Here is an 18180-nt window from a genome sequence, read left to right on the forward strand (position 1 = left end):
AATAATATTTAAGTGAAAAATACATAAAGTTTTATTCTTATTTTCTCAAAGAAATAAAACTAAAATAAACCGAACACACTGCAAGCAATTAAATTACAATCTACTCAGTTTATAAAACCAACACAAGCAGCTCACATTATTTCTATTGACTAAGTACCCCCACAAGTATATTATTATTATTATTATTATTATTATTATTATTATTATTATTATTATTATTATTATTATTATTATTATTATAGACAGAAAAAGCGACGATTCATCATCTCAGAAACATAAGAATGCCGTTGAATCTTATCACTGAATTTTCACACTATAAAGTGAAGTCAGGATTTACTATCAATCTCCCCAAGATGCATTATTATACATCGTACATCTTTTTCTAGGCTAACCCAAGAAAGTTTTGCCTGAATTGTGTGTATATCCTGCGCAAGGTATGATTTAACACTAGAACAATTAGTCTCGGGCCTAAGAGCAAATGATCTTAGGATCGCCTGTTGGATGAAAATTTAATAACAAAACCGGAAAACAAATGCAAAAGATGAAAAATAATAAACATGATTAAAGACAGAAAACATCCTCCAAGACATCCAGTATGGAATGGACGCCTCCGATCGGTACAAAACAAGGAGGAAGGCAGTTTAAATTTATTTTAAGGGTAAAAGCTTATACAAATCTGTTTTTGGACAATGACAACAATTTCCATATTATACTGTTTCATAATACCCTTTTCTCCCATTTTATTAATTTTTATGATTTTAATGTGCTTTAAAAAGGTATTGAAATTAGGAAGATTTTAGTGAGAATAAAAAAATGTATTGGAAAGGTTTATTGAAGGTTTTATTTCTTCTAACCAAAATAATCACTTTACATTACAGTAGAAACATAAATTTCAACAATCAAAACAATGTTCGTGTCAGCGACTTTCTAGAATTTGAATATTAATACTTTACGGACGAAAATTCAAAACAATTTCTTTTACTCTTGCACAAACTGATCATCCTGTGCAACTTTATTAAGAAGGAAAAAAATTGTAACAGTTTAACCCTACAGCAGATTCGAAACGAAAATTTGTTAAAATTTCTACAAAAATATTAAATCAAAGGTATCGATAAAATAAGTATACAGGGTGTTTCAAAACAACAGCGACGTTTGGGAGGTGACTCCTGACACTAAGATAAGACAAAAAGTAAAGACGATCCTGGGTGCACAAATGCTTCCTTTCTTCTCTATAAGGTACTAATATTCATAGAACATATTGGGCACCGAGTTTTGCTTAAGCTCCCGAATTTTTACAGTAAAAAATAATCTTTTACAGAACGTTGACAACAAACAATAGATCTGTCTGAAGGAATTCAGTTACTTCCCTTCTTACCACAAAGTCTTCATATTTTACTTATTCATTTTTCTTTAGTTGAATACTCGATGGTATTTAGTGAAACGATATCTCAATGTATTCTAAAATTCCTCTTCGTGCCTTAGTGAAGGACATACAACAGTAATACATTTTAATTTGCGTAAACACTGAACCGCACAATGTATTTTCTGCTGAGATTTATACAAACAAGGCTCGCTTAGTGCTGCACCCATGCGGCCGAATTCGGAAAATTTTTCGTACGATGATCTCTATGTAATTTTTGGTGATTTGACAGGCAGTATAGAGGATGGGAGCGGGAGGTGATTTTGACGAAACGAACAAAATTCAAGAGACAGAATCATAGGAGTATATATTGGATATACCAGTGCATACCCCATATCATTATTTTTTTCCCTTTCAATTGTCGTATATTCTAAAATGCTATCATTAACTTTTGAATTTATTGAAATAACTTTCTTTCTTTTCTTTTTTAGATACTGAAAACCCAATAAAATTTTAAAATATTGGCAAATTTGTTGTAATCACTTTCACACAAACACCTGAATGAAAAGTTCTGGTACTCCTATTTATTATATATTTAGCATACTACTGTAAGACCATTCATCTTAATTACGAAAAGTAACTGCGATGTTATTTGATGTTTTAAAATTTTCATTTTTATGCGGTAGCATAAAGCAGTCTTTTATTTTGAGTGTTGTATAAATATTTATTTATTTAGATTCTGAAATACTGATTAAGATTTTTTTTGATCAGTATACATTTCAAGATCAAAATGTGAAATGCATACTTATTATAACAGTTTTACGTGCTTTATTTAGTTTTCAATATTTTTTTTTTTTAAACATTATTTCAATGAAGTGAAGATACGGGGAAGATACAGATAACATTTTAGATACATGACAATTCAAGAAAAAAATAATCATCCTTTTATTAGGCTGCGTCCATAATTCTGTTACTTGAATTTTGTCCATTTTGTTAGAATTTTCTTTGGGTCTGCTGTCATAATAATCTGTTTAGTAATTCTAATAGATTCTGTAAGAAGAACAGCTATATCTTCAAGTTTCATCATAAATTTAAATGTTATTCGACTTGTTATTCTCGGAAAGATAACGAGGTTACATTTCTGTTATTAACAGTGTTATTCACATCTACTTTACTAAAGACGAATGTGATTTTTTTTAATACCTGAAGGGAAAAGCAAAATTGATTGACTCAGTTGTAAGAAAGCCGTTTAAGATTGTAACTGAAACGAACACAAAACTTACTTCGGTCTAATCTAAATCATTTCACAACAAAAAATCATTCGGACTTTCAGTAATTTATTTCCAGCGTGCTAAGGTTCGCAGTACTTAAAAGGTATTACAAGTTACATCCTCAAGATATGTTTGGTCAAATATTAAGAAAACAATGCAAGAGGATGCATAAGGCGGCCTTCAAGAACGAGAATGCCTATTTTCTACATCACAACTTTTTTTTTCGGCATCAGCTTATCAGTTGATTTGTCTTCTGTAAATAGCAGCAATACAAAATATCAATATTACATATTGAAATACTTTTTTTTTTTTTTTTTTTTTTTTTTAGAATTTCAATCAAATCAAAACGACAGATAAAGGGATTCATAAGATTTTGTTTCAGTTTGTATTTTAGAAGATGTAATCACGTGTAATAGACTTTGTGGCTTACGTAGATGCGCTTGCATACTGTTTACATTTAGAACAGGGATGATGAGATCTTATTTTAAATTGTATTGGCTATATTGACGATATGTGGTATTTAGTATTGCTATTAATTTACATTGATAATATATGTAAGTATATATGACATATTGCATGTAGTATAGAATCATGCATAGAAGATAAATCACCTGATCAGGTGATACCGAAAAAGGAATTATGATGTAGAAGACAAAGGCTTCTTTAACCCATAACTTCCCAGCGTGTCCATATGGGCACGCAAATAGGGATAACTTTTTATGCCTGGGAGATTTTGTGTCTGGAATTTTGTGACACGGCTCACAGTGAACACATTACAACAATAACAACAATAATTTTGTTATTTTCACATTTACTACTATCATATGGAACAAACGTAACTGAAAATATTATAAAATCAGGAAAAAAATTAATTCGGACAGTTATGGGTTAAGTGGAGGCCGCCTTATGCATTCTCTTGCATTGTTTAATATATGGCCAAACATGTCTTGAGGATGTGAACTGCATGCTGGAGATTACTGGAAAACCGAATAAAATTTTGTTGTGAAATGACTTTGATGACCGAAGTAAGTCTGTTTCGTGTTCGTTTCAGTTTCAATGTCAAACGGCTTTCTTGCAACTAAGTCAATCAATTCGAGAAAGGAGATATGATGTAGAAGACAAACGCTCTTTTTTAAGGGCTGTCTTGCATTGACATTCTCTTGCATTGTTTGGTTAATATATGGCCAAATATGTCTTGAGGATGTGAACTGTGGCACCTTTAAAGTACTGCAAGCCTTAGCGTGCTAGAGATAAAGTACTGAAAACCCGATTAAAATTTTGTTGTGAATCCACTTTGCTCCCGTATAAATGAAATACGTAAATATAAGGAATAGAGAAACAATTTAAAACATTTTGTTCCAGTACATGACAAACGTTCATTATGGAACCATTTACTATACAGGTAGTTCGTAAATCACTACCAAATCGGTAGGTAGTGATTTACTTAATCGACTAGCAAATAGGTATTTGAGAATACAATCCTTTCAAATTAAAATTATCATTCTTACTTGCTCTGGACTAGTAATAGGAATGCAGAATATTGGAAGAACGACATTACATGCTTTACTAAAAAAAATAATTTATTTTATTATGTTCATACATAAAACATAAAAGAATGCATGCTTTTTTAATCTTCGATATTTTCTTGCTTTCCAGCAATTGGTATCCTTATTTAAGCCACACAAAACTGCTCTTCTGAAAAATAAAAGCAAACAAATAATATAATTAAAGTAAACTGTTAACTCTTCTTGAAGAGAGACGATGCAAATTCATCACTTACATCACATATTGCACCGTTCTTTCTGGAGAACTTTTAAAGCACAACTGCAAAATTAAACTTGTAATTGATGTAAATAAAAATACAATTTTACGTTAATTATCAAGTTTCTCTAATTCGGGCTTATTTCGGGCTCATTTGATTATCATACGAGCTCCGGCCGGGCTCGAGCCTAAATGCTAAAACATATTGTAAAGGAATCAATGTGTCTTTGCTTCGATTCACAAAGACTGTTATTAATAATGCATTGAGTTATGCAGACAATGATGTTGGTGACAGGTTTCTATTAATTTTTATGTGTTTTATGGAGTTTCTGTGTAGAGTGCTTGCGTCCTGAACTGTCAACAGTCAACTGGTTGTTGTTTTGCTACATCAGCAATTTATGAATGTTATGTATTTATTGTAATAAAGTTACGAGAGACACCTTCCTGACTCCTCCCAACACCTACAACCACACCTCCTATGACGTCTGGGACTCGCTTTCGATATCAACCAGAATAGTCACCGAGCCTGGGGGCCCTCCTTAAATAGCCCCGGTTACTTCCGTCTCGAGGAGTAGCGATATAGATTTGAAGCCGGGAGTAACGGTTCGGAGTGGAAGCTAATTTCGAATTCCTTCTACGAACTGGCAAATGTCCGCAGTATCTTGCCAGTAGCCCAGGACCTGATCCATAGAGGGTGAGCGAGACACCAGGAGACCAGAGAGGAACCAACGCACGTCCGGACGTCATAATGAAGGTACACCTTTCCTAACTGACAATCCTATCCCAAACCCTGTCTCTCTTCTTTTCATAGAAATTCTCAGTAAATTACTTTAATATCCCCAATGATCTTTTTCTTCAAAGGACAGCCGTCCGAATCCAGTGCCTGTAAACTGAGCTAAATTCCCCACTTTAGTTCTTCTGACGGCTTGTGTGTAGGTGGAGTTTCCCTTCTTTTTCCTCCCCCACACACCCTTTATATGGTGGAGATGTGGCTTTCTACTCTTTCTTTTTACCCCTGCTAGTGTCCTACTTGGTGGAGAATTGTTTTTGCCCTGTTAGTTCTATCTCTACATGTTTTTAGTTCAGTCTTCTAGTAGTGCATGTTTTTCTTGTTTTCTTTTCTGGCCAATAGCTGTTGTTGGAGCAGGCATTTCGGTGCCGAGTCTAGACTGGTTCTCTTGCGGGAGTGTAGCACACGCACCCCGATCGAGACCAGTTATTGGGCGTATCTCCGCAACAGACGGATGGTTTCACCAGAGTGGAGGCCAATAAGCTCTCTTGTCTATTGGGTCTTTCGCATTTCACTACTTTTGCAGTGAGGCATTTTTGCCGAGTCTGTGCGAGGTTTATTGCGGAGGTATGGACGTACCCCGAGCAGAACCTTGCTAAGGGCGTAGCACTGTACGAGGAGGGTTTCACCCTATTGTGAATGCTCTTTTGGTGTGCGTCTTACTTTCGAGCAAAAAGTACTACTTTAGCGTCGAGGCCTTTTGGTCGAGTCCGCACACGGAGGTCATTGCGTTCAGATGGAACTTCTGACCGATCTGACTTCCTCGTTTAGGGGCGTAGTGGCGCTAGAGTCCGAGAGGTTCTCCTCAATTGGAAAATAGCTCACCTATGTTTCCTCTTAATTTTTTGCATGACACTTGGGTCCTGGCGAGATGTTTTTTTTACTAACTCTTTCCGAAGTATAGTGTCTTTCTTATTTTTTTGTGTGTATTTGCATATTCTCGGTATTATTTTTTTATTTTTAAGTTAATTATTGAGTTATAGTATTAATGTGATGTGTAGTTGTGTGCCCAACTTCTTAAGAGATTTTTGTCTATGTTGCGTTACTTACATGAGGAATTAGGTGTCCCTACAGAGGAAATTTTAGACCATAGCAATACTGTATATTTTGAGCCTGCCGCGTGTTCTTCCCCAAAGTCCGCTAAGGTTACGCGCCAATATTTGTATAATTTACGTCGGCAGTTACGGTTATCCGATACCTTCTCCGAGATTTCTGGGTCCTCTTCCATTTCTTTAAGTCCTAAAGTATCAGATATGGCATCTGCAGCGAATAATGCAGGAGGCGAAGGTCCTGTTCAATATATGAATTCTATTATCAGACCTGAGCCGTTTTATGCTCGTTTCGGGGAGGATGTTGACAGATTTTTGAGGAAATACGAAACTGTGGCCGAAGTCAACGGCTGGACAGGAGCCCGTAAGAAGTTAATCTTAGGATCATTACTGAAAGGAGGTGCTGAAAATTGGTACTCAGCAATTGAGTCAAAACCCGAATTTGCGCAGTGGAATTATGACCAGTTTAAAGAACGAATTCGTCAAACCTTTAAAGATCATGCGCTTCCCCACTTTACTGTTGCGCAGATGAGGGCTCGAGAGCAAGGTACGGATGAGAGCGTGATGGATTACGTTTACTCAAAACAGGATCTCATTCTTAGATCAGATCCTACAGCCTCAGAAAAAGCACAAATACAGTACATTATCGAAGGTCTTCAACCTGAATATTTTCGTGCTGTTATTAAAAAAGAATATGAAAATCTCGCTGCACTCGTCGATGAGTTAATATTAGAGGAAAAAGCACGATTGCTGACAAAGAGGAAGGAATTAGATCAGTTCATTAAAAAGAACTCAGTGCTTTTGCAGTCTGCCTTGGTCAGCAATAAGCCAACAGACAGCCTTCCTTATGTAACAGCTGCTGACGCAGCATATAGACAGGAAACAGCTGTTAGAGCTGCTGACTCGCCACGAGAGCAAACGCAGCAGAGTAATGACGTCAATGGCCGTTTGCTTGAATTACAGCAACAATTATCTAAGTTAACGTTGCAAATATCAGCTTTTTCTGATGGCAGTAAAAACAAAAACAATGACAATGGCTCACGCAATAGAAGAAATAACAGTAGACGCAACTTTCCACGTAATAATAGGCAACAAAACAATGATAATGGTGCCAATAGTTTGCATGTGCCCCAAACCGATCCTAACCGGTCCGAATCAAATACAGGGTCGTCCCAAAACAACGACTCCTCAAAAAAGGGACCTATTATCTGTTTTCGATGCAAAGGCCCTAATCATATCGCTAGATATTGCAGGGCGACTTTAAACTAACGGCTAGGGTAGCAAATTGGACCATTGCTACTCGTTCTCTCCGAATTACGGTCCCTCTTTTCACCCAGAATGAGTTGCCTCATATCAGTGTTATTATGGGAGGAGTCCAGACTGAATTTATGCTCGACACTGGCAGTCAGGTCAGTTGCGTCGGTTCCAATTTAGTACCGGAAAGTGCTAGGAGATATCGCATCAATACTCGTTTACGAGGTGTTACTGGCAAGTTTATACAGGTCTCTGAGTTGGCGATTCTCCAGTTTGATATTAATGGGAGACGTTTTTCTCATGTGTTTCGAGTTATTCCACACTTTGACTATGGTCCCTTGCTTGGAGCTGACTTTTTGAATATTCATAAAGCCTTAATTGATTACGATAGAAATACCTTTACTCTTTCTTACTTTGGTCGTTTACCGTCTCGTTCATTGCCGAGGCGAAATTTGGAGGTGCATTTGTCCAAAGTCCTTACAAGTAAAGTTGCTAGCTGTTCCACTCCTGTTTTTCGAGTTTGTGAAAATACTGTGTTGCCACCGCGGTCACATACTTTGGTCCGTCTCCGAAATTCGCTTGATATTACCGGAAAAAAGTTGTTGTTGTCCCCGTCTCAGCGAATTGAAGAGTTATTGGGAATTTTTATCCCACGAGTTTTGGTAAATGGTGAGACACCAGTCGTTTATGTGACCAACCCCACCACCACCCCAGTGAAGTTACGCATGGGAACAGTTCTTGGTCTGGCAGAGGACTTTGAGGAGGTGCCTGTTGATTCGGATGAAGTTGTGGCAAACACCACGGAGGAATACACCCCACCACCAGAGCAGTTAGCCGCATCACAGAAGATGTGTGATCCCACCCGAGTGGACATCAATCAAGATCTCGCTCCGGAGGACAAGGAAAAATTTTACGATCTTATCCGCTCCTTCGCGGATGTCTTCTCTTGGTCGGACACAGACGTGGGCGTCGCTAGAGGCTTTGAACATGAAATTAGACTATCTGATGAGACCCCAGTGAACAAGGCTCCGTATTCAGTACCTTACCACCTTCGAGATGTCGTCAAAAAACAGTTGGATCTTCTCCTACGTCAGAATGTAATTTCGGCAGAGACTTCCCCATGGAATCACCCTATTATTTTGGTCAGAAAACGCTCTGGAGACTTCAGATTCGTTTCGGACCTCAGATTTTTAAACCTGCAATCGATGCCCTGTAATTACCCGACGCCACCGATGGAGGACATCTTAGGACGCATGGCGGGAAAGCTTTTTTACACGAGTTCGGACATGAAAGCCGGGTTCTTCCAAATTAAGCTTACTAAGAAGAGTAGGGAGTGCACAGGATTCTCAATTCCAGGCTTTGGATCCTATGTATACAACTGCTTACCGATGGGACACATTTCCAGTGCCGCAGCGTTGAATAGGTTGGTGAAATTAACACTTGCTGGAGTTCCTTCTTCAAACATTATGTATTATGTGGACGACTTTTATGTAGTTTCCAGTAGTGTGGCTGAAATGCTCGACTTATGCAAGATACTGTTTGAACGACTTCGTTCCAGAGGTTTAAAGTTGTCCCCCGAGAAGACCAAAATCGCTCACCACTCTTTGGTCGTACTTGGCCACAAGCTTGGGAGTTTTGGGATGTCCGTTTCCGATAAGATGTTGGACACCATTAGAGATTACAAGAGGCCACGGACGAAGAAACAAGTCAAGAGTTTTCTTGGGGTTTGCTCCTTTTTGCGGCGTTATGTCAAGGATTTTGCGATTATCGCGGATCCTCTTCAGACGTTGATGAAGAAGGATGTTGATTTTACCTGGGGTAAATCCCAGCAGGATTCCTTTGAAGCGCTGAAGACCGCCATCTTGGAAGCTCCCACCTTATTGGCTTATAAACCCGAACGTGACTTGCACATATACACGGATGCTTCGATCCGAGGTTTGGCTGCCGTCGCAAAACAACCCGTATCCGACGATCCCGAATCTGAACTGGTGCCTATTGCATTCGCATCCCGTGCAGTGGGGCCTGCTGAGAAGAATCTTTCTGTTTACCATCTAGAACTCCTAGCTCTGCTATATGCCTTGCGTTCTTTCCGCTATTTTGTTTTGGGAAGACATTTTTTCCTTCACACGGACTCCAAAGCCATAACATATTTAAAGAATAGCAAGAACTTAACTGGAAAACTAGCTCGTTGGCTCACGGAAATTGAAGCTTACCATTTTACTATATCTCACGTCGCCGCAGCCAGCAATGTGGAGGCTGATGCTTTCAGCCGTTTTGTTAACCACAAGCGTGATATTACCGATGAGGACGCAAGTGCGGCAGATCCCCGTATATTTTTCATTGAAGATAATGACGCTATTGATCTTAGAAAAGCTCAACGAGAAGATCAATACTTCAGCAAGATCATCGCCTACTTGGAGGATGCTCCTGACAAGGATCCTGCTTTCGAGCGAAGAGCGTCACACTTTACCATGAGGAACTCTACCCTATACAAAGTCAATTCCACGCCTCTTGGAAAAGTTCATTTAGTCGCTGTGCCACTGTCCTTGAGAGACCGAGTTTTTGAGAAGTGCCATGCTGAAAAACTCGCAGCAAACCACGCTGGATTCTCCAAAACGTATAATTTGCTGTTGAAGTCTGTATACTTTTTGGACATGAAGAAATTTGTCTATCGGAAGTGCAAGGAATGTATTGTTTGTCAAGTGGTGAAGAAGAGGAGTGGCAAGCCTCTAGGAAATCTACAGACCCATCCCAGCGTTCCACCCTTCTATAGGATATATATAGATTTTTCCGGGAAATACCCGAGCAATAACATCCTTAAACACAGTTATTTGGTTGTTTGTGTCGACGAGGGAACTCGATTCTGTATAGCTGCTTCTTTACCCGATACATCAGCTGCGTCTGTATCTCAATTTTTGTACGAGCAAGTTATTTTGAAATATGGTCTTTTTTCTGAATTGGCATGCGACCGTGGCTCAGCTTTTACGAGTCAAGTCTTCAAGGAACTGTGTAATATCTTTGATATCCAATTACACTTTGCAGATGTGGCAGGACACTATTCTTTAGGTCAGGTGGAAGTCGCCATAAGACATATTGAACAGCAACTGAAACTTGCGTTGGACAAAGATAACCAGTCCAATTGGATTGAACTTCTACCCCAGATTGTTTTTTCCTATAACGTCACATGTAATTTGAGTATGCAGATTTCTCCATTTGAGTGCCTCCATGGCTTTTCTCCTAAACTGTTACATTCTGCCATGTTGGACACACAGTGTCAATTTTCAGATAACCAAGATCGTTTAGAACGTTTAAGATATATACGGGAAAGAGCCCATGATAACTTGTATAAAAGATTTTTAATTTCCGCTAAATCGTACAACAAAAAGAAGAAACAGCAAACTTTTAAGAAAGGCGATCTGGTTTGGATTTTTGATTCAACCGTTAAAAAAGGTAACTGTAAAGCTTTTTCAGGGAAATACTTTGGTCCAGGTATAATTCAAGGAAGCAAACATGACAACAGTTACTATGTAAAGTTTCGGACAGGACATGGGCAAATTAAGATTGATTCTTTCGCTGTTGACCGTTTAAAAAAGTATTACCCACCAGGAAAAGATGCTGAAAAGGATGTTCAGAAGCTAGATGCCTCTTCCCCTACTGTCTTGGGTGAAGGTGCCAAGGATCCCGAATTACCAGCTGTTAATGGAGATTTCGCCCAATTCTTAGTTGAAGAACCAAATTTGGACAGAGATGATGCTGTTCCTGATTGTATGTTTATCAGGGATATAGTTTCTATGGTGGACCTACCGACTTGGTACGACATGGCTTCCCCCACCTTAACCTTAAAAGATAAAATGTGCCCGAAGTTTTCAGCCAACCACGAGATCAACAAGAAAATAGCCCTATATTTTGGAAGTATTACTTCACTCTCCGGAGACTGTATAGTGAACAGTACGAACACGTCATTGGAGCCACGTGGAGGTGTTGACCGAGCGATCCACCAGGCTGCTGGACCAGACTTACTTCAGGACTGCGAGAAGATTAGTCACCTAAAAGTTGGAGATGTTTGCGTCACTGATGCCTATAACCTCCCTGCCTCCTACGTCATACATGTCAGCGCTCCACCAGACAAGAACCCAAGGAAACTACAAGCGTGCTATGAAAAAGCCTTAAGTCTCGCATTGAAGAGTGGCTTTAGATCCATAGCCTTTCCGAACATTGCCACCGGGATTTTCTTTTTTCCCAAGGAAGAAGCATGCCGTATTGCTTTGGATTGCATACGGAAGTTTTTGGAAGAGAATTTGGATTTGATGGACATGGTTGTGTTCTGTCAATTTGACAAAGAAAATCAACGAACGTACGAGCGATTGATGCATGTATACTTTCCACAATAGACCTGAAAGAGAACACATATTTTAATTATATTGGATTAGTTTGTTACTGGCCTACCAGGGAACTATAATCTAGATTAGTACGTGTATGTTATGGACGGACTATGTATAGTCGTCCTGCTGTATGTGTCAGAAGCAAAGAAAAAAAAAATATAACATGCAAGTTACCACCACCATTCGTGCAACCGAAGAAATCCCGCTAGAATTCTCTTTTTTTTCTCCCTTGTCTTTTGTTATCTACTCAATGACAATAATTTGAGATGACGTACCTGGAAATAGAGAAGTTTCGACTTATAGTAAAGGTTAATAAATGGGTTAACAATAATAGTAACAAGTATAATCTATTCAATACAGTGGTTCTGAAATGAGTTTTCCTTTTCTCTCATTTCAGATGTATTGGGTATTAGTTTTCTTTCCTCTACAAGTTATCTGTATTTCTTCTGAGTGGGATATAGACCATCGCAAGCAAGCTACCTTGGATAAATTAGGAATCGCCATTTCACATGCAGGATACGCCGTGCACACAACGGACACTGTCTATACTACCTTACGTATACATTTGGACCTTCATCTTTCAAATTTAAACATTACTTCATGTGAGAACAAAGTAAATCCTTTTAATGATGTAGTTACCATGGAACGAGATTTTTATGCTAAGTTACAAGCTGTTATACCATGTGCATTTCAGTTTTCGAATAGTTCTTTACACTGTATGCATCAACACCGTCCTACTCGTTCCATAGTTTCATGGCTCTTAGGAATATCCTCTTTTGGATTTTCTTCCTACAATTTTGTTGAGACCCAACGAATAAAGCAATCCCTTAGTATTTTACAAGACCACGATGATTATTTGAAATCCGAACTTCAGAACATTAAGAAAGCATTTAATAATGAGGTGAAAATAGTACGTGGCGTGGTTCTGGCTGTTAAGCACGCCGTACTCCAAATTCAAAACGAAACTTCGAACCTTCTTTGCGATGTGATTACCCATGAAAGACGATTGTGGATTATGCAAAATTATTATGAATCCCGACGTAAGGTTGCCGAGATGCTAACTGATATTCTACAAAATCAACTAACCTATCGTATTTTAAATTCTGTTCAGATACTTTCTCTAGTTAAGAGCCATGCTATTCTAAAGGATACTCTTTTCCCACACGATATTGGTCTATTTTATACGGTTTCCTCAGTTTTTCTTATAAACTTCAATTTTGATTCATGGAACATTGATCTAATGTTAAAGACACCTGTAGTTACTCCTGATAAAATCTCCCAGCGTTTTATGATTCACAACCTAGGTATTTTAATGACAAACAAGATTGTCAGGTATTCGTTGCCTAAAGAGGCCTACTTGTCAGATAATCATTTTGTAGAAATTGACAATCAACAGTGTGTTTGGAAGAAATTTCTATACTTTTGCGAAACCTCAGGTTTAAGCGCCAATAATCGATCAAAATGTCTTACGGACATATATTTTAATCAGAATTTAACCTTTTGCAACCTAGAAATTGTTCCTTCTGATACAAAATTTGTTCATTTATATACGCCAGCTGGCTTGCTTTTTTCTTCGTTAGTACCAGGTCATATAACTTCTAGAACTTCCCATAATATTTTACATACTACCCCTATTAAATATGGGATTAACCTGACTCAATTTATAGTATATGACAATTTTGAAACAGTGCTTATTCAAAATATGGTTTTACCCACTCGGAAAACGATAAATATGGAACATGAATATATGAACATTGATTTAAATTTTTCTCTCCCTCATCTAAATTTTTCTGCGTCTATCAAAACCCTTACTGAGTTAGATATGGAATTACAGAAATTGAAAATTAACCATACTGAGTTTGTTGTTAAGCGATTTAATAATTTACATACTACTTATTTTATTGTGATCCCAATATTAGTCGTAATTTTGAGTTTGGCAACGCTCATTCAGTGTTTCTTGATATGTAATTTGAGACGTCAAGTCCGTTCTGTACAACCCAGGGAATCTTAAGTTTTTTTTTCTCTCTTTCTTTATGTATAAGCAGAATCGTTATATGCATTATTTTGTGTCTATGTTTGTTTGGATCTATGACTCATAGTTGTTTGAATCGGAATTTGCTTCTGTTGTTTGGTTCCTGTTTTATCATAGTGTTCCCGGGATGATTTTGTTTTACAGGACCATACAGTGTCGTTTGTGTCGTGACAGATTGATTTGTCAGGTTATTGACGTTTTAGTTTATCTGTTCTTGGTGTCTGAAGTCAAATTCCACCTTATGTTAAATGAGTCAAGTTATTGTTTTTTTTTTTTTTTTCAACACAAAAAGGGAAGAAGGGAGTTTTGTGAAGTTTATTTTCCGTGATGTGTCCATTTTTCGGACAAGAGAAATATTTGAGTTTTGTTGAGTAATTCTCCTTTGTGTTGAAGTGTTGCAATACCTTTTTTTACGATACCTTATTTGAGTGGGCACGTTTTGCCCAGCTATTTTTGGATAATAGCAGTCTTGAAAGATGCATATTTTACCCTAGAATTTCTGCTTTTGATTTAGCCCTGAAGATTTAGGAGGTACTATATTTAGCCACTAAGCGATACAAAATGTCAGTTTTCATGCTTATTTACACATTTGTTTTTTTTAGATACTTCTGGCTTTTTGCTCCTGTTTTTTAGCAGTGAGAGCGGAAGAAACCTTCTCATTCCGTGACACCGCCTGGGTTGTTGTCCACGTGCTCGAGATATCTTTATTATCTATTGGAATTCTTTTACTCTATAAATTATACAAACGGCATTCTAATGCCCGATTCCGTCGTAATGCTAGTGATAAGCAATGTGTACCCTTATCTACAGTGACATCTGTTTCGGAATTTCGCCCTGTGATCAATAACACACGAGATTCTACAAAAACTCATTTCTTACGTAATTATCTCACTTATTTGTAGTTTTGCCGCTAGTTGCCTACCAAGTATTTTGGTTAGAATGGTTACGTTTCATCAATTTAAGTAAACTTCTACTGGGATCACAATTATTTTGATTCTGAGTATCCCTACCCCCTCAACAATGAAACCTAGTGTACGTACATTTCAAACATACAATTGGTTTTTCTTTCTTCGGTCCCCCTTTTGTGCCCCCGACCCCCCATGTTACTGGAATAATCATAATATTTTTTTTTTAGCCGAGTGCTAGGCGGCATAACCTGGCCCCGTTCCTGTTTTTGAGAAGATTAGCTGAAACAGGAAATGGTTTCAGCCTTATGATTATTCTGGTCCCACCCTCATACACCCTCCCTCCCTCCAAGATTGCCTTGTGTTGATTCTGTGTTGTATGGTATTATTTGGTCGTTGGGCACCAATTACAAGTCATATTAATGCTTAATTTTTGTTTCTTTTTTAATTTTGTCTTATTCTTCCTCTACTTCTCTTCCCCCGTACGTTTACTTTTTGTTTTTCGACTGTACTAAGATTAGCCTTGCACTTACGTTCCTCCTACTTAATTTTTTTATTTTCTTACCGCAACTACATTTTTGTAACCCTTTCTTACTTTTCCTCTCACATTCTCATTCTACTCAGTCTCAGTTCTTTCCAGTCAATTCTATGCTATTTTAATTTTATACCTAAAACCTGTTTCTTTCTCCCTCCCATGCCTTCATTAAGCAGCGAATGAAGAAGAGGTTACCATCCATCGTAGACCTTCAAGAGGCCACCACCCCCCTCCAGGAATGCTACATCGAGTACATTTGGATTGATTGTGGATCACTGTTTTACTTTTCCAGCAAGATGCAGCGCTTTTTTTGTATTAATAAAAGCTTCGGATGGACCGTTACAAGGATAGCGTCTACCGACGCCATATTGGATTTCCATCAGAAACTCATCTGTGTGCCTGTGTTTTCTACCCGTAATCTTCTATTATTCACCTTTTTTCCTCCCTCTTACCTTTGGAGATTATAACTCTATTTTCTATATCACACAATTCTGCCGTGAAACCCTGTCACACTTCAGTAGTTACATGACCCCTCCCTTCCCTCCTTAATCCACATTGTTTTTTTTTCCTTCCCCGTTCTAACTAACCCATAGCTTATTCTCTCAACCCTTTTCATAATTACTTTACCTTATTTATTCTACCTAGAGTTCCTCTTCGATACTCATCAGTTGAACCTTTTTTTTCTTGAATACGAACTAATACAAATAATTATAATACCCGTCTTCGTTCCGTTACACTGCATCATTCTACGATCTGTGCTTCGTATCTGTTCAGACTACAGCGCCGTCCTAGTGGAAGCTTTTTGAACTACGGCCAGCGAGGCCATCTGCATTCTTGGAAGTGCTATCGTCAAAGACTACTGACCGATATATTTTCAAGGGCTCCGAGTCAGCGAATTTTTCTAAAGGTCTTTAGTGGATACAAACAATTCCACGTGCTTTTATGTTTACATCGACATGTGCTTCAATGAACGCTTTTCTATACGTCGAGTGAACGTTTATTGTGTTTACAAATATATATGTGGTTTGTGTTTTTGTTTTTCATTTTTTTTTACGCAAAAGACAAAGAAAGAAAAGTGCAGTAATATGAAGAAGACTGGAACTTCTAATCTAAAATATCGAATTATTAACATTTTTTTTTGTTTTCTGTGTTGTTTTCATTTTATTTTGTTTTTTTTTTCTTCGGTGATAAGTATATATACACATGGTTATCAATTTAGTGGTGCATATTATTCAATGAACGATGATATAAAATAAACTTGTTTTTTTATATATCTTCAGTTCCAGACGGGGGAGTGTAAAGGAATCAATGTGTCTTTGCTTCGATTCACAAAGACTGTTATTAATAATGCATTGAGTTATGCAGACAATGATGTTGGTGACAGGTTTCTATTAATTTTTATGTTTTTTATGGAGTTTCTGTGTAGAGTGCTTGCGTCCTGAACTGTCAACAGTCAACTGGTTGTTGTTTTGCTACATCAGCAATTTATGAATGTTATGTATTTATTGTAATAAAGTTACGAGAGACACCTTCCTGACTCCTCCCAACACCTACAACCACACCTCCTATGACGTCTGGGACTCGCTTTCGATATCAACCAGAATAGTCACCGAGCCTGGGGGCCCTCCTTAAATAGCCCCGGTTACTTCCGTCTCGAGGAGTAGCGATATAGATTTGAAGCCGGGAGTAACGGTTCGGAGTGGAAGCTAATTTCGAATTCCTTCTACGAACTGGCAAATGTCCGCAGTATCTTGCCAGTAGCCCAGGACCTGATCCATAGAGGGTGAGCGAGACACCAGGAGACCAGAGAGGAACCAACGCACGTCCGGACGTCATAATGAAGGTACACCTTTCCTAACTGACAATCCTATCCCAAACCCTGTCTCTCTTCTTTTCATAGAAATTCTCAGTAAATTACTTTAATATCCCCAATGATCTTTTTCTTCAAAGGACAGCCGTCCGAATCCAGTGCCTGTAAACTGAGCTAAATTCCCCACTTTAGTTCTTCTGACGGCTTGTGTGTAGGTGGAGTTTCCCTTCTTTTTCCTCCCCCACACACCCTTTATAATATTTTGGACTCGGGTCGGGTCTCACATTGTAAATTCACGGACCGGGCCGGGCCGGGCTCGGGTTAAAAATTTCGGCCCGTGCAGACCTCTCCCTTACATCCTCGCCTTAGCCATTTTTCGACGAAACCAGCTGTCCATCGAGCCTAGACGGATATTTTAAATTCCCTTGTTTAGTTCCGGACTGGGAAGTCTTTGGGTAGTCGTTCAGAAATCACTTGGAAATCATTTTGACAGCTATACTTATTAGCTAGTCAACGAAATCACCAGGACTTGGAGACGTCGAGAAGTAAGTGAAGTGGAAGCAGACATAGCGAAGATAATTTCCTACAGAACTTGAATTCTTTATTTTCTCCTAACCATCAAGCTGTCTCTCTTTCTCAAAGAATACTGCGTACCATTTTCTTTATATGCCTACGGAATCCTGCTGCTCGTAGCACGAAAATATGAAGAGAATACGCTATCCGATCTTAGTACACGCTCTTCTGAGCCAAATTCTCAAACCTCAAACTGACGACGTTTGGTTTAAGTCGGAGAAGTATATCCTACTGATCAAAACAGCTCTGTAATTTCTGCAACTTTCACCATATTTGGCGATTAAATTTTGGCAATTTTATGGGTGATTATTTTCCTTCAAAATTCACTGGAGTATACTTCGATTTGCTTTTATGTAAGATAAAATTTAAGTATTAAAATACTCATTGAGTTAATTTATTATTATTTTGATTATTTATGAAAGTGTCAATAGTGAAGTTTGGAGAGCTTTTTTCTTTTG

The 18180-nt window shown here is 38.1% G+C and overlaps 1 protein-coding gene across 1 annotated transcript in view; it reads right to left on the reverse strand.

Moving 5' to 3' along the window:
- Positions 1–4119: 4119 nt before the first annotated feature.
- The window catches only part of LOC145678956 (ovochymase-1-like), a 115021-nt gene continuing 100960 nt past the window's right edge, over positions 4120–18180 (reverse strand). The window contains exon 10 of the mRNA XM_081749561.1: positions 4120–4326. Coding sequence (XP_081605687.1) covers positions 4304–4326 — 23 coding nt within the window. The 3' untranslated portion in view covers positions 4120–4303. The remainder of the gene's footprint in view (positions 4327–18180) is intronic.

The sequence above is a fragment of the Thermobia domestica genome, chromosome 2 (assembly GCF_964235325.1).
Source record: "Thermobia domestica chromosome 2, izTheDome1.hap1.1, whole genome shotgun sequence".
In the NCBI taxonomy this organism is placed as follows: domain Eukaryota; kingdom Metazoa; phylum Arthropoda; class Insecta; order Zygentoma; family Lepismatidae; genus Thermobia; species Thermobia domestica.